General features: G+C 47.1%; 1 protein-coding gene across 2 annotated transcripts; it reads left to right on the top strand.

Moving 5' to 3' along the window:
- Nucleotides 1-1291: 1291 nt before the first annotated feature.
- On the top strand, nucleotides 1292-25607 carry LOC119219255 (CMP-N-acetylneuraminate-beta-galactosamide-alpha-2,3-sialyltransferase 1-like). Of its 2 annotated transcripts, XM_037474327.2 has the most exons (7): nucleotides 1292-1603; nucleotides 16393-16947; nucleotides 18268-18461; nucleotides 23391-23570; nucleotides 24198-24243; nucleotides 24461-24580; nucleotides 24682-25607. In XM_037474327.2, the coding sequence occupies exons 2-7, from the start codon at nucleotides 16645-16647 to the stop codon at nucleotides 24853-24855; spliced, it is 1017 nt and encodes a 338-aa protein (XP_037330224.2). In that variant the 5' UTR covers nucleotides 1292-1603; nucleotides 16393-16644; the 3' UTR covers nucleotides 24856-25607. The 2 variants fall into 2 exon arrangements, with proteins under 2 accessions (XP_037330224.2, XP_062414480.1); XM_062558496.1 differs by lacking the exon at nucleotides 1292-1603 and having other exon boundaries at nucleotides 16152-16947.
- Nucleotides 25608-26435: the final 828 nt, after the last annotated feature.

Genomic DNA, 26435 nt, shown 5'->3' with positions numbered 1-26435 from the left:
TCCCGTCCCCCCCCCTCCCGATGGACTAAATCTGACCAACAGGTCTTTGCAGCCCGCAGGCTATTAGGCTAGATTGAACCCTTGCGTGTGTGCTTATAGACACACTGCAGTGAATCTCTCCGCTATCATCCCATTAGTGTGCTGCAACAAGCTCAAGTGAGGCTAGCCTTCAAATATAGTCATTGTGGGTTTCTTTCTGTAAGAGCGTACTGGGAAAATAATGTAATGGTAAAATGCTTTAACTCTGCATTATCAATGTGCAAACTGTCGGAACTGAGTGGAAAATTACTGGCTGGGTCAAACTGAGTGACACCAGACGACCGTTACACGCATGCTCTCTGCGGTTTGTACTTCCTGTCTCGCCTGCCCCCGCGTTCACCCGATGACCCTCTGTTCACCCTATAAGGCATGGTCCCCCTCTGATAACAACACAAAAGAGGAACCAGTTCGACATGAACGCAAACAAACTCCTTATATGAACTTGCCCGTGCATTTTGAGAAAGCAGATCTTAGTTCAATATGAACGCCAACAACTCCTTATATGTACTTGCCCGCGCGGTTGGGGAAGCAGATCTACGCTATACTGTATAAACTGTACGTTTTCCCTCCACTCCTTATGACATCTTGCATGCTGCCTTGGTGGCGTGTTTGATCGCATCCTGTGCTGCAGACAGAAATAAAACACCATTGAACGCTGAAATTTTGACTCTACGATCTTTACTACAGACAAGGTTTTTTTCATCCAGTGCTTTGCGGTTAAAGAACCTGTGGAACACAAGAAAATTTCCACGACAATAACATGTTGAGGGTAGTAATTACGACCCATGTAAAACGTTTCAATTTAACTGGAAGCGTATTAGTCAGCAAACAGATGTTAAATAATGGGTAACTTCCACCTACACTACCGAACAACTGCGGCTGAATAAAATATGATAAAATCTACCCAAAGATGGTCAGTCTGTAGTTGCACCGTGCGCATGCATGCAGGATCTATTTGCTCCATGAGAAATAGTCACCTGTTCGTTCCTAATAACACAAGGCCAGTCACATGACATTAAAGGGGCACAGATGTGAATTCTTCATCCGTGGAGGCTCTTGGTGATTCTTGCAGCAATGAGCTGGAGGCTGTAGGACTTGACCATCCTGCTGTGAGGGAGTGTGAGGAGTGTGTGTGTGTGTGTGTGTGGTGGTGGGGGGGGGGGGGGGGGGGGGGGGGCGGGGTGCCGAGGGGCGTAGCCGTGCTCAGCCCCTCGTGGTCAGCGCTCAGGAATTGAAATGCGTGGCTCTCGGTGCCGCGGAGCCAGTAGCGGCGCAGCGCGAGCACGAACCGAACGTCGCGCGCTCCTCCCTCGCACGATAACGCGCGGATCTGCATTAAAAAAAAAAGAAAATTTCTCGCTCTCTTCCTGTTTTAAAAAAAAGGGGGCAATGGTGTGCTATTGTCAGGTTTCCCCTTAAATTGGACCCTCGCTCCTCTGACCGGGCTGCTGCGTCGCTGTCGGTTCTCCGCGGAGCCGCCGCCGCACCGCACCGCAGCGCACCGCACCGCACCGCACCGCACGGAGATGACGGGACTTCACTCGCAGCCCGGGCTCCACTTGGGGTGAGTCTCAAGGCACGCTGTGTTCTACCTGAAGCCTCTATAAACACGAGGGATTAAAGGCGCTCACCGGGTGGTGAACGGCAACTTTCTTCCGCAAAAAATAATCATAATTTGCTCAAATTGTGTCACACGCGCGCTTTCGTTGTCTCGTTGTCTCGGAAATTGATCAATTTTTAAATAACTGCAGATTCATTCGGGCTGTAATGAATCCCACATTTGGGTCCAGACTGGGAGCTTTGCTGTCCACGTTCTCTCTCTTGGTTAGTTTCGATGACACATATAATCAGTAGAGTCACGTTGAGAAAAAGCACATTGTTTGGGGGGGGGAGGGGGCTGGGTTTTCATCTCTTGGCTTTGGCATCTGTGGTAGTGGTGAAGGGAGGGTGCCGGGGAGGGGGGGGGCGGTTCCACTCAGACTTCAAAAAGACTAGCATCCAACTGTTGAGCTGCACAGCAGATGCGCAGAGGACAGGTATCTGTGCCGTGAACATCAATAGGTGCGTCGGTCCTGGTGGCCTCATCCAACGAAGCAACACTGTGGTATATGAGAGGAATCCTTTTAATTACCTGAACCCCCCCCCCCCCAGCGTGACTGAACCCACAGGTTTAGGGTTCTGCGGTGATCCCCTCTCGTGTGTGTCCTGCATGAGATGACACCTCACTCACCTATGAAGGTGTCTTTTGTTTTCTCCCCCCCCCCCCCCCCCCCCCCTGAAACCTCTCCACGTCATTTGAAATAATGAGCGATGGAGCGCATTAGTGCAGCCGGTCCCTCATCGCGTTGCCAATCAGATTGGACGGCGTGACCTTGGGGGACTCAGGCTGCAGCATTTAGCCGGGGAGGTCTGCAGAGATGGGTGATGGGTGTGTGTGTGGGGGGGGGCTCTGATGGCATCCATTAGGAAGGAACCCAATTACATCTGGAAATTGTGGTTGCCATAAGCAATGGCCGTTGGTTTCTGATTTGATGGGAATGTTCCTCCTCCCGTGTGATGCGCTCTTCGGACGTGCTTTCTCACCCGGGCAATTCAAGAAGATTCCGTGTGATTCCTCTGAAGGGGGAACTCCCCTGTGGGCTCCCTTCTTAACACAATGGAGCACAGGAGAAGTCACCGTGAACAAACGGCGACTCGCCAACCAGCCGCCAAGCCGGACGAAGACGTGCTGCCGATGAAACCCGCCAGCCGCCAGCACTTGAAAGCACGCGAGCGTACGGCTCTCTGAGTTAGTGCGAGTTCCTCTGACGATCCGACTTTCGGTCTTAAGATCCCTCTCACGAGGCTGAGATAAGTCAGCATCAGCAGTTATTCCGACTCGGGCGTTCAGACTCCTTGCTCCAGGCGGAGGAATCGGATCCGATCAGACCCTCTTAAGTGCTGCAGCGAGGTCCGGCACCAACGCTGCAACCCGGTACAAGTATATTTCACTAATAGTTAGTGTCTCTTTTTTTTGTGTTCAGGCCTCTCTACCTCTTCACAGTTTTCCCCTCGGACTTCTCCCTTCCTTTTTGATTTGCCCTCTGTTTCCACTTAACAGTCCTGGCAGGAGTCCAAGAAACACCTCAGCAGCATTCTTCCTTTTTTTTTTTTTTCCTCCTCAAAGCGTGAGCCTCAAAGCATCTTCCCGTGCTCTGAACACACGGGCACCATGCGCGTGGTTTTTTACTCCACGGGGGGGGGAAACAACATCCAGCTGCCTTTCACGCACTTGCGAGGATCCCCGGGGGGGGGGGGGTAGTTACAAGACGACAAAGAACGACTGCTTCCGCAGTTCCCCCCCCCCCCCCACCGCCAACCCCCCGCCGCAATCAACGACTTCGAGGCAACACATCACTCCTGTAATTAGCCTCGTCAAATTAGCACGTGGCCCTTTATCTGCGACTGCTGCACTTGATCGTGGTCTATTGGCAGGTGCCTTTGGGGGGAGCGGAGGAAGGGGGGGGGGGGCCACAGATGGTGCTTTTCAACGGAGGATGGGTGCATTATGTAGGACCGTAATGTGCTGCGCGGCAGATGTTTCCTCCCCTTGATGCCCCCACCCCCCCCCCCCCCCCCCCACACCCCCGCCCCCCACACCTTCACACATCTAAACACCCGACACATGTCTGCTTTTGTTTTCCATGTCGACAGACACGTAAGCCGCGCAGGACTTGGGTTGTTTCGTGGTAAAGCTGTGCCGTTGCCCCCCCCTCCCCCCGCCCCCCCCCTCCCGTCCCATTTGTTTTTCCTGGTGCGATCAGTTAAGCCGAGAGCGTGTGCATCACTCCCCTCGGACATCTTTTTTGTAAAAGGCCTTCCGAATGTCTCAGTCTCCTCAATGTATGCGACCTTGTTAGGAGACACGTCTCCCTTCCTTATCGAGACTCGCCATACGTACGGCATGCTGCTACTTCCTGTCTGTAGTTGCCTGGTTTTTTTCACTCAGTATTATTTGCCAACCCAAAAAAAAAAAAAAAAAAACTCCATTTTGTCAGAAGGTGTGACATGTGGGTTTATTTGAAGGATAGGCTAATTGTTATGCCTCGGAGGTCCATTGTTAATTAGAAGTTATCTTGGGCAGCTCTCACATGGTCACTGCTCTGATTGGCAGTGAAAGCTGTGCACCACCTGGCCTCGCCTTTAACTCACCAGGGGCTCCAAGCAAAAAACACACACACACACACACACACACACACACACAGAAAAACGTTGGCCTTTATGCGAGTGTGGCCTTTTTAAAAGGATACCGACATCGAGAGAGAGAGAGAGAGGGCGAGAGAGGGAGGAAAAGAGGGGAGAAGACAGAATGGGTATCGGCCAAATTTGGCAAAAATGGTGGCAGGTATACAGTTTAAGGTTGTTTGAGCCGTGCAGTGTTGTCTTTTAAAAGACAAATCATCAGCCATCACGGCTCTTTGTGTTCAATTCTCCCCCCCCCCCCCCCCCCTCTACAGCCTGTTTGCTTACCTGCGTTACGAGGGAAGGAAATAGTGGAGGACATGTGTATATGCACAGAATTTTTCTTTTTTTTTAAAAAGGCATTTGTGTGCTTTTTATCAGCATCTGCCAATACGGGGATGATGATGATGATGATGATGATGATGGATGATGGATGGTGGGGGCAATCGCGTCAAGTCGATTCACGAATGTTAAAATCGATGTTTTTTTCCTCTCCCTAAAATAGAGCTTGTTCCTGCAGTTGCAGTTAGAGAAAAGGCAGGGATTTAATCCAGGGACGGTGCAGCTGCGTTTCACGTAACCTGAACACGGTGAGATTCTCCCACAGCGTGCATGCTCGAGGGGGGGCTCGTGTCGGGTGGGGTGGGGGGACGGGGGGGGGGGCCCTCGTGAATCCGAGCCGACTGGTCCTCCACCATGGGAAGGTCCGGTTGTGCTAAAAGGGCAGACAGGTGCTCCGCGTACGGCACAAACAGCCCTCTTATCGGCGGGTGCCTCGCATCGCCGTGCCCCCGGGAGGACAAAAGCCCTTTGTCTCCGCCAGTCAACGAGGTCCTTCTGTTCTCGCCCCCCCCCCCCCCCCCCCCCTCCTCCAGCCTTCTAAAGTTCAAACCGTTCAAATCCCAAACGCGTCCTCCATTTGATCCCGCAGTGCAGCGCGGAGACGTCGGGCGATGTCGCGCACCTCCACGGGTGGAGCAACAGCGACAATAAGCAGGGACCAACTTGCAAATGACAACTGAGAAACACGTGAAACAACACAGAGGCCACGAGGAAAAGGCCAAAAAAAAGGACTAATGATAATAAACATCAGAGCTGTAATTGCAGACAGCAGATTCATTACTTTCAATAACGCGCCGCTGCTCCACTTCCATCATTAATAACAGTTCATTAATTAAACATAGGATGGGAAAAGAGCAGCTCCGTTTTGGCAGAGAAAGGACTTCTCCTTGACCGGACCCCGGGACCGCCGCAGAGTGAAGCTTCATTGGGCTCCAGAGGTCATCGCAGAAATAATGAGGGGGGGGGGGGAAAGTAAATGCTGCTCTTTGCTTTACTGCCGGGGAGCTCACAATACCTGAGACAGCCAAATAGGAGAGTCAGCCCCATGGCTGCTGCTTATTCTCACACAAGCACAAAAAATAAAGATTTTTTCTACAGAGAAGCCTTTTTCCAGTAGGTTTAAGGGGGAACTTCCCAAAAGTCGGGTCATGGAAATGGAGTTAAGGAGGTAATGTCGCGTCCGTCTTCTCTTTTTCTTCATTTCTCCTGCATGTTGGCCTACTGGATGTCCATTTATTACGCAGGTATGAAGTATCGGACGGCACTTGCTGACTTTTTACTCAAAGCAAATTATTGTAGGTGAATTATTACCGGAATGACTCGGTCTCAAGCTCTTTGATCGGATCACTGTAGCTGTTAACATGTCTGTTTTAAGTACCTAAATCAGACGTCCTCAGAACATCTCATCCGGGCCCTTCAGAGCTTCTCTCTGAATGCACCAAAATTACCCTCATATGGATTCTGTCATTCCACGGAAAAAAAAAAAAAAAAGGATATGACATGTTTTCCAGTATGTTGAAACTCTAAGCTAAAACTTCTGAGAACGTGTTATTGCTCTAAACTGCTAGACGGGATCCGTTTGGATTCACTTTCTCATCAGAATTCACGTACGTCCTTCATCACAGCGCCGCACACATGCTAGTTGCCTTATGAATAATTTCTGTCTTCAGTTATTCCGTAATCAGCATTGGGGGGGGTACGTCTGGCTGCCGCCTTTGTGAACACACCGTGAATATCACAAGTCCACAGTCCTCTGTGTAATTCTCCACCTCTCACTGCCGCGACGGCTGAAATGAAAACCTCTTAAATCGAAACCTTTCCTTTACGTCAAATTAATAATGATCTAAAGGTAAAAATGACTTTAAAAAAAAAAAAAAGCATTGTCTCATATCTCATAGTTGCACATCTGCAGCCCTGATGGCGCAGGTGCAAAGTCAGCAACGTGTCCCAATTGGGCAATCGTTTCCTCAGGTTTTCCATTCAAGGACAACTGCAGTGATGACAATGACATGACACCACGCAGCTGGTGAATAGCACACACACTCAGGGAGACAAATCTGCGTTGGGAAGGAAAGGAGACCGTTGAAGCTCCTCTAGGAGTAACCTCTTGGATCCGCTGGTGGGCGATTCTTCTCTCTTTCGTGTTTTTTTTTGGGGCCGGGGGGGGGGGGGGGGGGGGGGGAGTGCAGTGTTCTTCCCCATCTCTCTCTGAGCCACAGTTAGTCATCCAATACTGGACACATCCTTTCTGTTTTAGAATATCTAATAGTTCCGGGTGCAATCATTCATTTGTCATTGATTGATTGGCCTCAGGCGTCGTTGGGCATCGGAAGGTCTCCGTGACGCGGCTGACCTTTGCAGGGGGACTGTTTTGTGTCCTTTTTGTCAAAATGTCTTCCCTTTTTTTTCATTACACAGGGGACTCAGCCCTCAGGCCGCGCCGCAAATTGCATTCATATTAAAATCCAGATTTGAAAAGCAGCTATTATAATTTGGACTTTAGTGCCTCAACGACCTGTAGAAAAAAAGAATCACTGTGTCCTGTAAATGAGCAGACTAATAATGATACAGCGTTATATCAACTTTATAACTTTAAGCAATACTTTAAACCCATTTACAAATAAGAAACCCTAACCGATCATTTCCACTCCACCTTCCCTTCATAACTAACAGGAACTAGATTTTTATTTTTGAAGGAATTTTGTCACCTGACTGCACAGCAGCAGGGACCATGCCAACATATAAATGACCTCTTATGTGCGTACTGCGTGTTGTTAATGCCGCCGCTGGCCTCTTTGCTTCCACGATGATCAGCTGCTTTGTGTGTTTCAGCCTCCGTTAACTTCAATCTCAGTCTCGGCCCTTTTAAATGGTACCATCTTTGAGATGTATGGAGCCCTGGTTTTTAATTGCATAATATAGCACCCGTAGTTGGCATTAACAACCATGTCTCATTAAAGGTGTACCGCAAATTACCAATTACATTTAGATTGAATCAAATAAGGGATTGAATGGGTTTGGAGGACTAGACACTTGTATGATCACAATAGTTTTATAAATGTAAAAAGTTCTGCTTTACGCTTTACATATATTTACATTTTCATTCACACTGAGGTTCTATAATCTTGTTTTGGGGTATACGATCGGGGAGCGCTATACTATACATAATGTATTTACCTCCCCTCGCTCAACTTGCCTAAAGCACGAGGAGTTGATTCAAAACAGGCTCCAACTTATTCAGCATCATCTCTTTTTATTTCAGGCTTCCCTGCTCTCTCATCTGCTCCTCTTTGGGTTCCCCGGTGAGGCTTTTTAGCCTTTTACGTTTGATAAATGAAAGCTCTTGTACAAACAGCATTCATTCCAGCGCTAAATGTAAAAGTGACAGCGATACGCTACTAAAGAAAGTAACTTCAAACAACAAGAGAAGATGTGAAATGACGGCTTTGGGAGTGAGTTGACCTTCAGGCAGCTTCAGGGCTCTTTGCGTTCCTACACAGGGACACGGTGCCCCCCCCCCCCCCCCCCCCCCCCCCTTATGAGCCCCCACCTGCAACCCGGCGATGTGCAGCACGGACTCCTTTTAACGACGCCGTTAGCCCAGCACAGAACGTGCCGGAATAATCCAATGAAATGATTACGAACCCCTGTGTGGAATAAGTAACTAAGCCGAGTGATGCCGCAGGCCTCGGTTCGTGTTGAACTCGAGTGCCGCAGATTCTCCCCCCCCCCGGAGACACAAATAAACAACATGCATCAAATTCCGATGCGTAATCAATGTTGCCGTGAGGGAAAGATCTCTCAACCACGGCTCCTTTTGAAACACAGCCGTGTCGCTCCAGTTCCCCCCCCCCCCCCCCCCCCTTCATCTCATTTTCTTACACATGGAAGCCGAAGCCGGGCGCCATTCGGGACTGTTTTTTTTTTTTTTTTTTAATCAATTTTTCATTGATCAAGCAGCTAGAAACGGGGCTGTCAGAGAGGTGCCGACGACAGGGACACGGAGCAGAGGAGATCAAAGCGACGGAGGTGACGCTATGACCCCCCCCCGAGGCAAGACGCGAATCACACACAAACTCTCTCTTGATTGGAGGAAACACATTAACCCTTTGGATTAAAATTCATGAAAAGTGCGACATTAGGATTTTTAGCCCTCTGGTCCCATAAGGTTTCCCCTCTTTTAAATCTTTATCCCCACATTTGATTAATCCCCTTTACTTTCAGAACAATAAAAAACAATACCTATACATTTTTTTATAAACAGCGTACTGCTTGAAATCGACCATTTGCTAAGCTCCGCCTCCTCGCTGCTACTCCGTGGAGCTGTCGAGGCTATATCGCCAACTGCGATATTTTAAATAAAATGTCTTTTAAAGTCATCATAGTTCAAAACAGTTGAGTCCAAAAACATCATGGAAAAAAAGCTTTAAAAATCTTGGTGAAAATAAATCATGAAAAAAAGTTAAAAGTTATTAGGTCGAAAAATGTTTTGAAAAAAAGTATGAAAATATTAGGTTACAGGATTGTTTGCAAAAAAAAAGTTTAGGTCACTAAATGTTAAAAAAAAATTCCAAATGTGTTATGGAAAAAAGTAATGAAATGTTCGGTCAAAAAAGGTTATGTCGAAAAATCTCGGTCAAATTTTTTCGGAAAAAAACATCAAAATGTTAAGTTGAAAAATATGGATTTTTTTTGTTGAAAAAAAGTCAAAATATTTTAGGTCAAAAAATTTCAAGGAAAAAAAGTCAAGGTGTAAATCATCAGTGGTAAAGTTTGAGGAATGAGGTTTTGTACACCGGAGAAAGGGAAACTTAAAATCGAAATTGTTTGACTCGATTGGCCCGGGGAAATGAACAGCCTCGGCACATTCCTCGTTAATTAACTAATGAGCGGCGAAATGCAACCGTCGGAAGCTCCCTGGATGTTTCCCTCCGTCGCCGCTGGTCACGAGAGGCAAGCGTTAACCACTCAGAGACACGCCCCCCCCTCCCCCCCATGCGCTTTGATGCTGGCTCCCCATTGGTCCGTGGTATGCGGCGTGCGCTGTTAAACTCTTAATGCGGGTGGAGAGGTAAGCTGGGGGGGCTGCGAGTCTGAGGAGCAGCCTCGAGGGGCTCAAGACAACGTGCCCTACACTCATCTAGAGCACGCCGGGGGGTCCGCTGACTCACAATGCTGCATCGAGGGCACGCCAAACAGAGAGAAAACACAGCATGTCCTGCTAAATATTCTCCAGAGGATGACACCTGCACCCGCAGCTGATGTGATGAGAGGAGGAAATAGCCTGAAATCCTCCTGTCTGGCTTACGGGCGGGTTACGTAAGATTCGTGTAGAACAGCACCCCCTGCAGGACAGAGAGTTACAAATAAAAAGACGGAGAGGCTCGAGGGGGGGGGGACGAGAGCCGTTATTGCAATTAACAGACCCACGTGATGCGTTCATGCGTGTGCTTACGGGTTGGCTGGTTCATTGGTTGTCACGTTGGTTGCACGTTTGCTTCGAAAAGGGGAATTTCGTCATGAAGCTCCGCGAGAAACATTCCACCGAAAGATAAAAATGGAATCTATAAAAGCAGAGACGTATCACGCAGCTGTTTGTCATGAATAATTTGAGCCAAAGTGATGGGACATTAGTGTAATAAGTAAGAGCAGCGGGTTGGAGAGAAGTGGGTAAAAAAGCACAGGGGTCTTCAACACGTGAAACATTTAATCGGCCTCGTCCTGATCTCCCATTTAGGGACGGATGCCGAAAACAGAGCACTGGAGGATTTAAACGTCTCTCCCGCGACCTCCGACCTTCGCCCCCCCCCCCCCCCCCCCCCGTGGCTCAGCCCAAAAATGGCACATTTCCCCGCGCCGCGGAAATGAATTTCATTCATCTGACTTTTCGGTTCGTGCAAAAGGAGGCCACGTGAGCCGACTGGAAGGTTTCAGGATAATTTAGGAGATGAAGTGGAGGCGGAAATATTCCTCCACTCTGCAGGCCCTCTAATCTTCACTCATTGTCAACGGGGGGTTGATAGAAACCGGAAAAGCTTCCACCTTCCCGGTGATACGGAACGCCACTCCGGCTCCTTTTGTGGACTTGAGTAAATGTTGAAGGGAGCTTCTGTGAATCAGCGCATTGGAAGGAGAGAGGAGGTGCAGGATGTGATGTACACGGAGATATGGAGCAGCGTGGAGACTCCCGCCAACACAGCATCAGATCAACCCGGGAATCCACGGGATGTCTGATCCCATTGACTTGCTTCTGTCAGAGGTTCATGTTTATCGGCGGAGAGGACGAGGAAGGCAGCTTTCCCAGGGACTTCATCTTCATTGATCACAAATCCATTTCAGGCACAGTATTTTTGTATGAATCAAAGGGGGGAAATATTGTATTGCGTGGGGGTGGATACAGCCGTCTTACCTACCTGCGTCCTTCACTTAATCAACCTGAATCGTCACCAGTTTACCAGACACCTTTGTGCGGATATCGGCGCATCTCATCTAATGGAAAGCTCTCCCTCATCAAGCTAATCCGATAAAGGCATCTAACACTGCTGCCTTCAAGCCCCCCCCCCCGGCGGATGATGCCATCACACAGTTTCCTCCACAATTCTTCCTGCCATGGCCGTGATGACACGTTGTGCTCCCCCAGCAGTGCAGGGGGAGACGCCGCGGGGGAGGGGGGGGGGGGGGGGGGGGCGATGCAGGTGGATTTTCCTGCAGTGAGCTGCATCACAGGCCGACGTGGGAGGGGGGGCGGCACCTCAGGGCGCTCTGCGGTTGTTTCTTATTTGCCTTCTTATCGCCCGACCTCACCTTAAAAGCTGGTGACGCGCAGGTTGTGATGCGATGAGACACCCGGACGTTTGAGGAAGGAGGTACTTTGGAATTTTTATAGTTAAATTGGCACGCAGATATTTATATATTGACAACGTACATACTTCAGGGACGGTGAAAAATGCTTCCTATTAGTTGCTTCAGCTCTACGTTGTTTTCACAGCTTTATTGTTTTAATTGTCCAGAAAAGTCCCAGTAAAAAGCCTTATGAACGATGCATTTAGTGACACCTGCTATCTGCAATGGTCTCGTTAAGTTGATATTTGATGTCACTAATATTTCCTTAAATGCAGTATAGCATAAATCTTGCAGTTCAGACTTGCATTTCCTGTAGCGGTTTCTTTTTTGGCAGGTGTTTTGTGTCTCTCTGCGGTTGCTTTATGTCTCTTTTTGTTGGTCTTTCGGGTCTGCGCGTGGCGTTTCTGGCGTATTACAGTCAATTTTGAGTGGAACATTGACAAATTGTAGAGACACAAAAAGCCTCTCGCTGCAATTTTCCGACCGAACCCCCCCCCCCTCATGGCCCCGGTCAAATAGCTTTTCTTAAAGAGTTGAGGTTCTTCCAAATGGTTCAAAACCCAGAGATTTGATTTATTGTCATTTGGGATGAAGCACATATTCTCAATATAATGTTGCCTTTAATCAGGACTATTGTTACAGCGGCAGTCTCTGCTAAATTAAAAAATAAATTCAATTATTTCTTTTCTTAAATTAGTTGAGGATAAAAAAAAGATAAGTAACCCTTAATTAAATTGCTAAATGAAGTTTGCCCTCTATTAGACCCACAAATGTGCAGGCTTTCAGTCGCAGAGTGTTGTGCAACAGGAGGCCTCAGTAGAAGAGTCCGTCTAACAGTCCACATGGAGGACTTCTTGGGGGGGGGTGGTGTTCACATTATTAACACCCTGCAGCGGTCCGATAACACAGTGGCGATAGATTAGGCCGGCCAGCGCTGGCCGTCCTCTCTGAGCAGGCTCACGTTGTTTAATGCAGGCTGTCTTAATCCCACACACTCGGCGCTGAAATGGCGGGCCAGAAAGTCCATCTGGTCCCCTCACAAGTGCTTCTCCGAGCTGTGCTTCTTCAATGCATCAACTTCTGGAAGTTTTTTGAGGTCCTTTGTGACGACGGGAGTGAAAAATGAATTTCCTGTGCCTCTTTTTTTGAACATTTTACCTCTAACTGCACTGAAAATATCTTCTCCCACACAAGTCTCTTCACTTATTCACAGATAAGGACAGTCTCTATCCTTGGACCCGGGGACATTGCATAACTTAACGTTGTGGGGCCTCAAGAATGCAACAGATCCAATGTGCACAGAACGCTTTATTCCCTTTTTTTTATTCCCCAACGTCTACAGGTGGCCGGGCCTGTATTCGTTCCTCAAGCACCCAAAGGTCAATCCTTCAATCTGGGAGGGCCGACCTACAGAAACACCGCCATCCCCACAAAGGGGTCACGCTGCACGTGGGGTGCAGATCGGAGCTGAAGATGGTATCTAATTGGGTCCATCGGGTGTCAGACTCTCTCGCAGCGGCGTCTTCCCCTGCGGGAGCCGCGTAACAGGTCGGCGCCAGAAGATTGGGATCAGCGGGGGGGGGGGGGTTGTCAGTTCCCGGAGTGCAAGCTGGAGAGAGAGAGCGAGGGCGCCGCCGACGCGTCAGAGATGTCGACACCTTGCTGATGGCATCTGGAGCCGTCAGGTGGAGCCTTCAGAGTTTCACGAGAAGCTTCTGCACCAAAAGCACTAAATGGACGGTTTCCAGCTGTTTTTTTTCCGCTCTGCTGTACGCTGCGGTTCGGCAACAAAAACTTCCCGGTTCAAGGTTGTGTGGGGGGGGGAAACCACGGGCCTTGTTTTTAAGGTTCCCGAGGTGTTTGTAGAAGACGCGACTGGGTTAGTGCGAGTCGGCCCAGATCCTTGTTCCTTCCACTTCCTGCATGTAAACACGCGTCCTTTTAAGTCGGAACAAACAAGCAACGCCGTGGATCTCGGGAGAGGACAGCGTGCTCTTCGTGTTCTTCTTGACAGAAGTGGTGTCTTTTTTTTTTCTTTTTCTTTTTTTTTTCAAAATGCAGAAGTGGATCTGGGACAGGATCAGACGGCGACTGAAGTCCTCGGGCGGATCTGACTGACGTCGGCCGGGAAATCCTCTCAGCAGAAGCAGCGAAGCGCAGAATTCCCGAATGGAGGCCGTCAGAGACGTCACAAACCAAAGGGAGCGACCTCGCGGCTTTTAATCGAGGCGGCGCCGGGCCGGGGCGCCAAAAATCGGTGAAATCTTCTGGCGGATTTCATTGCATCGCCTGTTGCCACGTGCTCTGATCCCCATTCGCGGCTCGGGCTCAGCCATCGACACCAGGAGGGGGGGGGGGGGGGGGGGGGGGCGGCATATTTAGGTCTGCAAAATGCAAATGAAGTGTTTTATTCCACCCCCCCCCCCCCCCACCTCCTCCCCCGTGCTCACGATTAATGGGGCAGACACTGCCTTTTGGATGGAAAGCCTCCCTGACAAAAACCCATTAATACTATAATGCTATTCTCTTGCCGGGCTACATCAGGTTATCGGGGGGGGTGGGGGGAGGGGGGGGGGGGGGGAACCAACATCTGTCCGCATGCAAAGTGACCTCGTCAGAAGATGGAGACAAAGACTGAAGTGAAGAAAGAATGGAAGCACAACACGCAGCAAATGGACCACACATTTCATTCCGTCGGGGGGGCTGCGGGGGGGGGGGGGGGTCCCACATTTTTGGCGTCTGTTGGTGATCGATGGAACAAACGTCTCGCTCCGGACGGGGTGGGGGGGGTGGGGGGGGGGAACGAGCTGCTTGACATTCTGTGCGAGGCCAGGGGCGAGAATGTGACTTCACGCCACGTTTTTTTCATTCAGAACGTGAACATCAAAAGCAATTTTTCTACGAGACGCCGAAGAGCCGCAGCTGCCTTTTCGGTTTGTTTTATTGCATCAGGGGCTTCACCTGCGTGCAAATGTCAGGCTGAGCTGGGTCTGTAAGATCTGTGGCGGATTTCATCACCGTATTCATTGCTTTTTGGCTTGTTTTTATATTTAGGCCTGAATCCAAAAATCAGAATTATAAAGCTTCATCAGCCGGGTGTCAAATGCTTTAATGTCTGATTCACGGCTAAACGAAGCATGTGCCTTTTTCAATTCAAAGTGGACCATTTACTTTTGCCGTTTTTACAACAAACGAAGACGTTCAATTTGATGATGAAGGGCAGTTCTTCCTCTGCGATGATGCTGGTCACACACTCAACATCAGGATGAATAAACATTAGTCGCTGGAGAAAAAAAAAAAGCACACTACGGCAGTTTAAACGAAGGAAAAACCTGCTGCCGGGCAAAAAAGTGAACCTCCGAAATGTCAGGAGCAACATTTTCGATTCGGCATCTCCTGCTTTTAAAAGGCTTCCCGGCGTTTTCCTTTTACAATCAACGTGCTTTTAGCTTCTCAGTTTTTAAAGAGCACAGAAGGTTGCGGTGGATGTAGCGGATGTGTTTTTTTTTGCCTTCATATAATACATCTGACGATGGGGGGGGCCGACTCCGGAGCCCGTTCCTCCGGGTGTTTTAAGTCCACCTTTCAATTTCCCAAATGAGCCCGGAATCCTCTCGATCGCGCTCGGGGGGGCAAAGAACTGAGAGTCAATATGTGTGAAAATGAATTAGTCTTCTGTCAAAGCCAGAGACGAGAGCGTGAAGGCTCACAGAGGTGACGCCGTCCAATAGTGAAAAGGAGCTTTTTTTTCTTTTTCCATTCCCACGGTGGTATTTCTAGTCGTGGGGGGGGGAGTTTCACAGAAAATTCCTCTTCAGATACAGAGGAACAGGGATTTTTTTCCATATTAACTACATGTAGTTAATATCTGAAGGAAAGAAATCCCAACTTCCATCATCATTGAATTCATGTAAAATTATGAATTATGAAGCGCGCTACCTTGTATTTGCCTCACCTGCATTTCCTGCAATGATTTTCTAAGGCTGCAAAATATAAGCCGCGGAAATGTAGTTTATACAAAATAAAGCGTTGTTTTCTTCAGAAAAGGATATTGCACAGTGAAAAAGCATCGTCTTCTTTTAACCTCCACAAAGATGTTGCCTTTTAACATCTCATTCATCCAGTTCGGTGCAGTTTCAGCTACTGAATGGTGATGAGAAAAAAAAAAGATTCTTTCCGGATCAGAAGGTGGTCTTTGGATCCCCGTTGCTTATAAATTAACAGGTTCTGAAGCCCTTTTCTTTTGGAGGCTTCATCTGTGCCGGGTCTTTTGTTGTTGTTGTTGTACTTTTCACATTTTGCAGCCTTTTTTATTGCAAACGTTCTGGCTGGACTTCAAACTGGAATGTTCCAAAACCAAAAAAAATGATTTTTTGTACCTCTTTCACTTTACACTTCACACTTCACACACGTACGTTACTCGAGTGTCCTTCACAACAAAGTTGAAGTCGTGTCTGTGCTTTTTTTTTTTTTTCCACCCCTTGCCGCCCTTCATCTCAGGCATCTCAGGAGCACCTACAGGACGGTGACCCGGTTTTTGCCGTGCGTTCACAAACTCGGGTTTAAATACATGAATACAAATCCCTTCCATTAAAAGTCTTTACGTACACTAAAGAAATCCTTTCAGTTTGTGAATTTGACACTGGATCCATGTCTCACTCTCGCGTGTCCCGTTGTGTCAATGAATTGTGCATCTAGGCTCTGATTTTACACGACAGAAGCTGTTTCCATCGACCTTTGCGGTGGCATTTTACACGATCAATGCAGGCAAACGTTGGTGTTTGATTGTGCTCGTAAGAGCTTTAACACGCTTTGTGTGATTGGCACAAACTGGTGCTGCAAGAAGAGCGCAAGGACATTTATACCGCCCCCTTGTTTTTTCCAACATTTCCACAGCTGTTGTTCCCGTTTTGTGTGTCACTAAATCACCCTTCATTTGCCTTTCAGATGGCTTGTCAAACAATGGCTGACCCACGGGCCAATCACCTCCCCGGGTCCCAGCAGCTGGATGCAAAGCATCTGAACCTCGTTGGCCGGGCGTCGTCGAGCCCCAAAGAACTTACCCTCATACGGGCTTTGCGAAGAGAAACCACGCGGATTCATTAAACTGTGGACATTCGTGAACCCGACCCCCCCCCTCCCCCTGTGTCCAGCTGAGGGGAAGGAAGCCACACTCATTGATTATTCAACTGCGTCAACATGTTTCTCCCCACGCGGAGGAAAAACCGGACTTTCGCTCTGCTGTTTTGCGTCATCACCTTCACAACGTTCCTCTTCAGCTACACCCTCAGGGACCCGTCGGTCGACTTCTTCCGGCACGCTTTTCGCCTCTCGGACGGCCTTTTCTCCAAAGGGCAGTGCTCCTGCGCGCGGTGCGTGGCGGAGGCGCAGGACGGCGACGACGGCGGCTCCTGGTTCGCCGAGCGCTTCAATCGGTCGGTGCACCCTCTGATGACGAGGGACAACAGCGTCCTCACCGATGACACCTTCAAATGGTGGCAGGTAAGACCCGTCTGGCTGCCCCCCCCCCCCGGGGATTAGGAGGAGAAGAGTGTGAATAAAGAGCAGAGATTTGCCACGTTGATTCATTCTGGAGACCAAAGGACCTTGACGTTGTGAAGCAGACTCCCACGCACAATTTGTTCTCCTTTCAACAAGGGAGGTGGTGGGAATGGAAATAGTTGTTTACGCTCCCACACTTCCTCCCACATTTACCACATAAATAGACAAAGTTTCACAAAATAATCCCTCTTCATATATAGACAAACAGAGATTTGTATCCATTGTAACTACATGTTAAATGTAGGGGTGATACCATTAACATTTACTGCAAATATGCAGGGTGCAACTGCTCCACTATAAATGTTTTAATACAGTCATTCCCCCCCAAAAAAATTTAAAATCATCATTGAATTCATGTAAAATTAGAAGTATGATGCATTTCTTGTAATGCTTTTTTAAGGCTGCAAAATAATAAGCCGTTGAAATGTTCTAACTTCCTCTACGTGACCTGGGAGTTTATGTCACTGTGATAGAACCTGTTAATGATTGACCAGGGCACCAAAAGCACCACTGTAATGATTGACCTCTTTATACAATTGTAAATAAAGCTTGCTTTATAGTAGTCAGAAGTCATGGACCTTCCCATGCGATTCATTTGCAGTCACACAAATGCTTTTGTGCTTTCTGTGCCATTGTTTTCCTCACAAAAAAATGTTACACAGTGAAAAAGCGTCATCTTCTTTTAACCTCGACAAAAACTCAGACCCGATTCATGCCTTCAGTTCTTAGCTTTCACATAAAAGAGATTTATTTTAGGCCAGAAAGGGGGGAAAAGAAATATGACCTACGCGCACTTAAATAAGATGAAGAAGATCAGAGCCAAAACGCCCCATTCACAAAACTGACGTCAAACAATTGTCCTCCCTCTGTCTGGAAGGCATCTGGGGGCCTTCTGCATTCCCACATTCACCTCCCAACACGTCCAATTAGAGGCAAGAACAGAAAAATGACTGCCAGGTGGCCTCCTGTCACTACTCGTTTCAAGGAACGCTCCTCGCCGGGGAACTCGACGAGGCAACTTTCACTCATCCACGGCAGCCCGGGCCAGATGGTTCTGCTGCGAGGCGAGGGCACGACCTCCGGCTGTACTTACCGCGGAGGAGGGTTTCTTCCAATTACCCAGTGTTGTTTTGTTTTTTCAAGTAGCTGAAAAGTCATATTTCTATTAACGAGGCTGAATAAAATGAAGGAAAGTCACCGCGTCGCTGCGTTGAAACCCGTGACTTGTACTCTGAGGTCCGCTCTCTGTCGCGTCGCCAGTGGCTGCAGGCGGAGAGGCGGCCGGCCAACTTCAGCGAGGTGGTGGAGGAGCTGTTCCGAGTCATCCCCGACGAGGTGCTGTACGCGGACGCCGGCCCCAAGCGCTGCAGGACCTGCGCCGTGGTCGGGAACTCCGGGAACCTGAAGGGGGCCCAGTACGGCGCCCTGATCGACTCCTTCGATTTCGTCTTAAGGTGGGTTTTTTTTTATTTTAGTGTTCTTTTTGACACAATAAAGATAAGAGATAAAGAGGTTGTTGTTGCTTACTTTATTGCAGCGTCAAGATAGAAAATACACAGCCATGAAAGTGTTAAAAACGTCACCGTGGTAATACAATGCTTTCTAGTATATTTACGGGATTAACTCAACCATGATTACTTTTGTTTCCTGACTAGTGTTGTGGAATATTTCAATAAAAGGTCTGTGTTCACTCTAGGTTCATCTAATAAAACTTTGACGTCTTGACGAATGATCAAAGTTGCAAAAGTCCATTTGTTGGTTGCAAGCAGGAGGTCAAATACACAAGAATATGAACACATGCACACACACATGAAATATTGCAAACCAAGTCCCACTGCCCTCCCTCCCACAGCTGCAAAAGGCAACTTTTGAATCTCCCTCCTTTTCTCACATCGCTTCAATCCAAACAATAAGCACTCTTAAGGCACAAGACTATGTTATAACATATTTCACCATCACACTAGTGTCATTTCTGTTCACTGCGCAGCGTTCTCACTCCCGCCTTCACCCGCCCTTTGTTCTGGGATGGATGGATGGATGAAATGACGAAAAATGATCTTGACAAAGAAGCGGATAAAAACAACCGTGTTGGAGTTCTCCGATGCTTACTCGGTGCCTCGGGGGGCGGCGGGCCACAAGAGAGGAGCTGCCCCGTAAGCTGCTGCGCGAAACTGTAAAAGATGCACATCACGACGAGGAGCGCTCTGCTGCAGATTAGAACCGCGCCCGGCGTTACGACCAAATCGGGTTGGCGTGGACGTCGAGAGGTGAAATAAGAATTCTCGCTCAGACGCTAAAACCAAGAGTCACAGGTTTGACTCCCGGCTGGTTTTGTGCAGGTTGAGACTGAATAAATACTGGCACTGCAGTGGATTGCTGTGGTTCTGTGAGTGTTACGTAACTCAATGTGACAGTCTGCTGTCGTAATCAAATTACAGCAGTCTCCCAACATTATTTCTGCAGAGAATCAATGATAAAATGATTAAAATAACACTGATTTTTAAGCTCAATGTATTCGGTTGATGCAAGTTTAGAAATGTGAGTTTGTACAGAGATGGAAAAAACAAAAGTCTTTTAAATATCCACAATTCAATTGGCCCAGATCCTCTCAAGCCTCCTTTTTAGACCATTATGAGTATTAAATGTCATCGGCCTATCGGCTAAAGCCTCTTGTTCGCTCAGCAGATTGCAGCCGTAGAGTAGATTTGAATCATAAAGAGAACCTTTTCATCCGCCTGACAAACATAATAAGCTTGATGGATTTTTTTTGTAATGATGCTTCAATGTTGTGATGATGATGATCGTGATAAATTAGATTTCAATTATGCTTCAGCCGATGCCTTCTTTGGAAATATTAAGGCTGGGAAACTTCCGAGCTCTCGCAACAAACTCTTTACAGTTGGCATTTGATTGGTAGATTCATTCATTCATTTCAGCACTGGTGCTTTCATCTGCTAAATATGAAAACATGTACTTTATGCCGTTGAAGACACGGATTGTGAATTCTTTATGACTCCCTTAATTTAGACACTCAGGCTTCTGAGGAAGAAGAATTCGGCCTAATTAGCAACAAAAATGAAGTGAAATAGAAAGTGCAACCTCAAGGTGAGGAGCTTAATAAAACTATAGTTCTGTTTAAATATAAGAAGAAACGCAATTAAATTTGCCACATAATGGAAAACAAACGACAGAGCGAATAATTATGTGGCTGCTTGTCTGCACTACACTGTAAAAAAAAGTCAGTAAAATTTACAGTGAAAAACTGTCAAATCCCGACAGTAACAGTAAATTGAAATCGGTTAAATTCAGTTTATGTGAAACACCGTAAATGACAGGCTTATTTTCTCCATAATGATCCGCTGAATAGTACAGGTCACCTTTGACTATGGGAATTAGGATTAAATACGTTATATTCACATGTAAGTTTACTAGAACTTATCCTATGTAATGTAAAGATATTTTATAATTATCAAACGATGTAACCCGCTCACGATCCGGCCTATTTAGCGAGTTTTAGAGGAGCAGGTATCGAAACAGCGGCTCATTAAGTCCTCCTGAAAGGAGCCAAAAGGTCGCCCGGAGGCCGCGGCGTGGAGCCAAAAGGTCGCCCCCGAGGCCGCGGCGGGGGGACGCCAGCGGGCGCACACTTGTTTCACGAGACCTCGGGTCAACGTGCTCGAGGGGGTAAGCGCTCGGTCCAGAATGCGTGTCTTTTTCTTATAGATTGCCGGTTGCTCCAAAGTCCGCAACAGCATCGCACAATCACTCCGGTCTCTGATGATCACATGACCGCGTTCTCCCGGGCCGCCTCCCTCGTTCTCCTTGGGCCCAACGGCACATTCTGCTTCTGCTCGAGGAGGAGGAGGAGGAGGAGGAGGAGGAGGAGGAGGAGGAGGAGGCCGTCCCTCGACTGTGTGATTGTCCCGTCGTTCATGTTTACTCTGCTGAGTTGAGGATCAGCTTACAAGCTTACACTCTGTGTCGTGACGTAAGCCCCTTGCATATAATAACTCCATCTTGACGCCGCCAGCTGCGATATATATATATATATATATATATATATATATATATATATATGTGGGCACATCGTATTCGTGGCTGGAAGATTGTTTGAAATTGGCTCTGTATCTGAGATTCTCACTAACACACACGCAGCCTCGGCTGTCTTTCTGTCTGCTGGTAATTGGCTTCTTTGAACCTTTCAGCAAGATTTAGCGAGTGTGTTTTATTGCCCCCCCCACCCCCCCGTGGTTCGGTGGTGACGTGACCATCGCAAGTCGTTGATGCTTTGATGATGTTGAGGCATGTCGGCATTATTTCAGAAGTACTTTTTTTTTTTTTAAATCAAACTTGGCTGAATAGATTTTGTCCAGTTTTGACATTAAATTCTCCCTTTCTGGCCTAACAAAGAACACCGATAAACCATCTGCTGCTTCACTTTCACTTCCTCTATTAAATATATTTCTATTTCATTTAAATTGTTCACTGTTTTCGCAGGATCAATTAATTCAGTCTTATTGTATTGTCTCTTCTTCACTCTTTTCTTCTTCTGATGTCAATTTAATTTAATAGGTTGGAAAGGAAAAGTATTCAAATAATACCCGTTTGGTCGTTTTGTTTGTTTTTAAATGTGTCCAGACAGCTGCCAGTGAGACCAAAACCACATTTTAGCCAGCAAGGACCATACAGATGTTTCCAGTTCTCTAGTTTTTAAATCAAACTAAAGGGGCCGAGCACAAAGTGGGTCCATGGTGTCGACGCTGGTTTCGGGGGCAACTGCAGGCCGTCCGAAGCTACGTGGCGGTTCTTCACGCGACCTCGAGTGACACATTGAGTTTAGCATTGCCCCCCCCCCCCCTCCTCGACTCTCATCCGGCCTGTATACAAATAACAAGAAACGTGCTCCGTCCTGACCTTTAAAGTGTTAGACGGCTCGTGTTGTTTTTGTTTTTTTTCCTCACTTGGGTTTGAAGTTCAGCTATTGTAGAATTCTGAGGAAAAAATGAGTGAATGAATTAGACAAACAGTGTTGAACTGCCTGCTGGCAGACAAACAGGCTTGACATTAAAGATGCAATTATTCAGCCTTACTTTTCTAGAAGAAGAAAAAAGAAGACGACACCTTTCAAAGTGTTTCCTCCCTCTTTCGATTGCTCAACAATCGTAAATAGCAGAATTGTCACAAACGGTGACCGTAAAAGTCACTAGAGCATATCAACATGCTTTGAGATTGGGTTTGACCCTTTGTTCGCATTCATGAGACGCCCATGAAGTCATTTCAACACAGTTTGATATTTTCTGCAAATGCCGAAGCGATGAAGCATGTCAGACAGCGATCTGGTTTATATTGAGCACTGATTAACCATTCAAACGCCAGCCTGCCAGGTTTCATTCACCAGTACTCCATCAGTATCCTTTTTTTTTTTTACAGTATTGACGCATGCAAGTCAGTGATTGCTGGTTTAAAAAAAAAATCTCACGAGGAGCTTTTGATTTACAAGAAAAATGGGTGAGATATTCAGGAACCGCCGTGAATAAATAACCGGGTTTCGCTGCGCCAGGAAAGCAGCCAAACTTTTTCCTTGTCTCTGTTTGAAGCCTCCGCTGAGACGCAGGAGGGAACAAAGGTGTGTCGTTGTCTCACCGCAGTGATGTTTAATGTTTAATGTGTCTCACGGTGAGTCATCTCTGAATGAATGTTAGGGGTTTTTTTTATTTTTTTATTTATCTTTGTTTGTGACTGAATTCGGCTCATCGGGCCATCCCATACGTGGAATGGTTTTACGCTGCGCTCTTTTTTTAACCCGCCCGGGACGACAGGGATCCATTCCTTGTGCCATTTTGAAATCCCCCAGAAGCTGTAGTTTCAATTTAGAGAGAAATCCACAAAAGCCGTCCTCGCCCGCCAACACTTCTACTACTTCTTCCATGAATCAAGCAACACGCAGCAAAAACCTGCTCTTCCTTCCTGAAGAGGTTACAGTGAAATTGTAATTAAATGTAAACTCTCATCCCATAGTCAGGGATTATTAACTCCTTTATGTGGAGTAAATAAGTCAAGCATGCAACAAAACACGTTCAGAATATCCTCTTAAAATGAATGTGATCTTTCTCAGATATCTTAGCGGTCTGAGCAGCTCTGATCAACACTGTATTCACATAATATATATATATATATATATATATATATATATATATATACAGTATACACTAATACTTTACAATAGACTTGATTCATGATATGCATGATTTCTTCTCTCTGTGTCACTTCCTTCCACCGGCTGACACTGACACTGATGCTGCACAGCGTGTCGTCAGACACAATCACTCATTGTTGAGCTGCAAATGGAATGAGGAATAAACCTCATAAACCCCCCCCCGCAGGATGAACCAGGCGCCCACGGCTGGTTTTGAGGAAGACGTGGGTGCCAAAACAACACATCATGTCATGTATCCAGAAAGTGCCAAAGACCTGGACAACACCACCAGACTGGTGCTGATCCCCTTCAAGACTCTGGACCTGCAGTGGATCATCAGTGCCCTGACCACGGGCACCATTAAACAGTAAGTGGTTGAGGCCGCACTAATCAATAGTTATGCGTGACAAACGGAACAATCGTTTAATGTCTCACAACAGCACAACATGGACAATCACTCAAGGGTTAATCTCCCAGTGCATTTCACCTTCATCCTTCATTCTCAACCTTTTTGTTGGTCTTGCTGTATAGTGGTCGTACTTAATTTACCCGTTTTTTTATTTCTAATCGTCAATAAACCTCTTTAATCGTTGAGTTTTAATGAGACACAACGCGGCAATAGCCTTGATTTTTTTTTTTTTAAAGTAAAAACGACTTTAATTGCAAACATTTGTCGTGGTTGTGTCTTTCTGACCAAGGCCGCACAGGCGCCATCGACCTCGTGAAGACGGCGGGTTTCGCCCCGGGAACATTTTCATATTCAAACTCTGCGGCGCCTTCCACACAACAAGGCGAGCGATGCAAATGGGCCCCAGCGCAGCGCATGTGTTACATTTGATGACACCCGGGCATTGGTTTATTTTTTATTTTTTATTAGACCTTTAACCAAATCCGTGGCGGCTGAACTGAGACAACAATGGAGGGTTATTGGGGGGGGGTTTGCTGGCGTCTCAGAGCCCGTAATCCTGTTCCTGTTCTTTTCTTGTGTTTACAGCACATATGCACCTGTAGCATCCCGGATTAAGGCAAACAAAGACAAAGTGAGTCCTACTTAATCTCCACCTTTCACTGCTCGGTGCTGACGCAGAAAGTAGCTCATTTAAGCTCCTCTTTCTTTTTACACCACGATATATTACTATAATACATGTAATGACATCTGCTACTCTTCATGTTGAAGTAATATTATTCAATAAATCAACTGCATTCTTTCTCCTGAAGTACAAATAGGTGAAATAAATCTCTTTTTTTTTTTGGCAGGTGTTGATCTACAGTCCGACGTTTTTCAAATACGTCTTTGAGACCTGGCTGGAAGGTCACGGCCGATATCCCTCCACCGGCTTCCTCAGCTTAATGCTGGCCGTCCACATATGCGACCAAGTAAGTGGTGCCCCCCCCCCCCCCCCTGAGCCGCGGACACCACCTTGGACGACCTTCCTTCTGACGACGTGCTTTTTTTTGTTTCCCTCCCCCCAACGCAGGTCAGCGTGTTCGGATTCGGCGCGGACCAGTACGGGAACTGGCACCACTACTGGGAGGAGAGCAATCTGTCCGGAGCGTTCCGGCACACGGGGGTCCACGACGCAGACCGCGAGTACAACGTCACGCTGCAGCTGGCGGACAAGCACAAAATCACATTGTTCAGAGGCAGGTGATGTTGCAGCAGGGGGGGGCGGGGGGGGGCGACGCCGCCAAGAAACACACCTCAGAAGCCTTTGACATCAGGGGGTTTCTATTTGGGTTTTTATTTCGCCTGGAGCTTTTCGGTTTGATTTTCCTGAAGTCCTTCTTGGGTCTGACAGGCCATCAAAAAGACAAAAGCACTGCCATTGGTATGCATCGCACCCGGACAAAGCGAGTCATGTGACGCGCCTCGGGAGGACAGCTTTTGTACCGTTTTGCACAGTCTTTTGTCGTGTGTGTTCATGGTCACTGACGATAGATTGTACTGATTGTGCATATTGTAATACAGCCTACGAACAGGTGCCTTATCGTTCAAATAGACACTGTACATTTGTCATTTTACAATGTGTGATCAATAAAAAGTAGTTTTTAAGTGCCTTTAATGGTGAGGTTTATCACCTTCAAAAGACTGGTTGTGATTTTGTTTCCTCAGAATGAGCGGTTTCTAACTTTCACATCTAGGTGCCGCCAATTCCTCCACCCTGCCTTTTTAAAGTGTCTCATGAACAGAGAACGAAAGGTTGGGTCGGACACAAATCTGGCTTTAATTAAAGCCAGCTCTGTTATCCAGGCTTTAAATCACTAGCGGTTTTTGTTGTAGATGTGTGAAGGCCTTATGAATAAATAACGATTCGAAGAACAATACTTGGAATGCTTCAAAGCATTCCAACAATTACAAAAAACGTTTGGATGAAATATGTGACCAGGCGTCAAGTAATTTATACACAACATTTGTTAACTTACCATCCTGCAGAGGTGTGGACTCGAGTCATGTGACTTGGACTCGAGTCAGACTCGAGTCATGAATTTGATGACTTAAGACTCGACTCGACAAAACGTACAAAGACTTGCAACTCGACTTGGACTTGAATACCGATGACTCGTGACTTCACTTGGACTCGAGCCTTTTGACTCGAGAAGACTTGCTACTTCCCATGAAAACTGGGGGAAAACATTTTCACACCACCGCGCCGCTCTGTTTATCTGCATCTGTCAAAAAAATATGCGCCACCTGTATGCAGAGAGCGCGCGCTGCCTGAACGACATCCAATCACTGCAGTCCATTTGACCGTATCAACGAGACAGCTCGTTCATGGTTACAAAAATGTAAGATGTACAAATGTACAAGATTGTAATTTCTAACACTCTTTAGTGGATGTTCCACATACAGATGCTTAAACCTCTCACACATCATGGTTCTGATTGACCCATTTCCCGGTCCCCTCATAACTCGCTGTACAACATTTTTTGGGAACAACGCAGGGCAGCTGAGGTGAAGTCGGTTCACCACTGAGTCATTGGGGACTTTGTGGACACCTTCTTGGAGTTATTATTATTCTATTACTTTCGCACCACCTCTCACATCCTTCACATTTTCAAACCGTTCAAATCTTTTAAAAAATGCGGCTCCTTCAGGACATTCATGATTTTTTAACTGCTCATGCTTAAATGAATACAATTAATTTGAATACAAATCAAATTCATAACCTTTTTTAACATTAATTTCCAATGGAATTTTTTTTACTCATTTCTCGCTCCCTCACAACTTGTT

This window comes from Pungitius pungitius, chromosome 17 (assembly GCF_949316345.1).
Source record: "Pungitius pungitius chromosome 17, fPunPun2.1, whole genome shotgun sequence".
Classification (NCBI taxonomy): Eukaryota; Metazoa; Chordata; class Actinopteri; order Perciformes; family Gasterosteidae; genus Pungitius; species Pungitius pungitius.
This window is presented reverse-complemented; position numbering and strand designations above follow the sequence as displayed.

What these genes read in the sequence shown, in the direction of transcription:
- LOC119219255 (XM_037474327.2), top strand. Translation starts at nt 16,645, where the DNA reads ATGTTTCTCCCCACGCGGAGGAAAAACCGGACTTTCGCTCTGCTGTTT. An exon ending in TCCTTCGATTTCGTCTTAAG is followed by an intron (nt 18,462 to 23,390) that starts GTGGGTTTTTTT and finishes CCCCCCCCGCAG; the next exon opens with GATGAACCAGGCGCCCACGG. An exon ending in CCGTCCACATATGCGACCAA is followed by an intron (nt 24,581 to 24,681) that starts GTAAGTGGTGCC and finishes CCCCCAACGCAG; the next exon opens with GTCAGCGTGTTCGGATTCGG.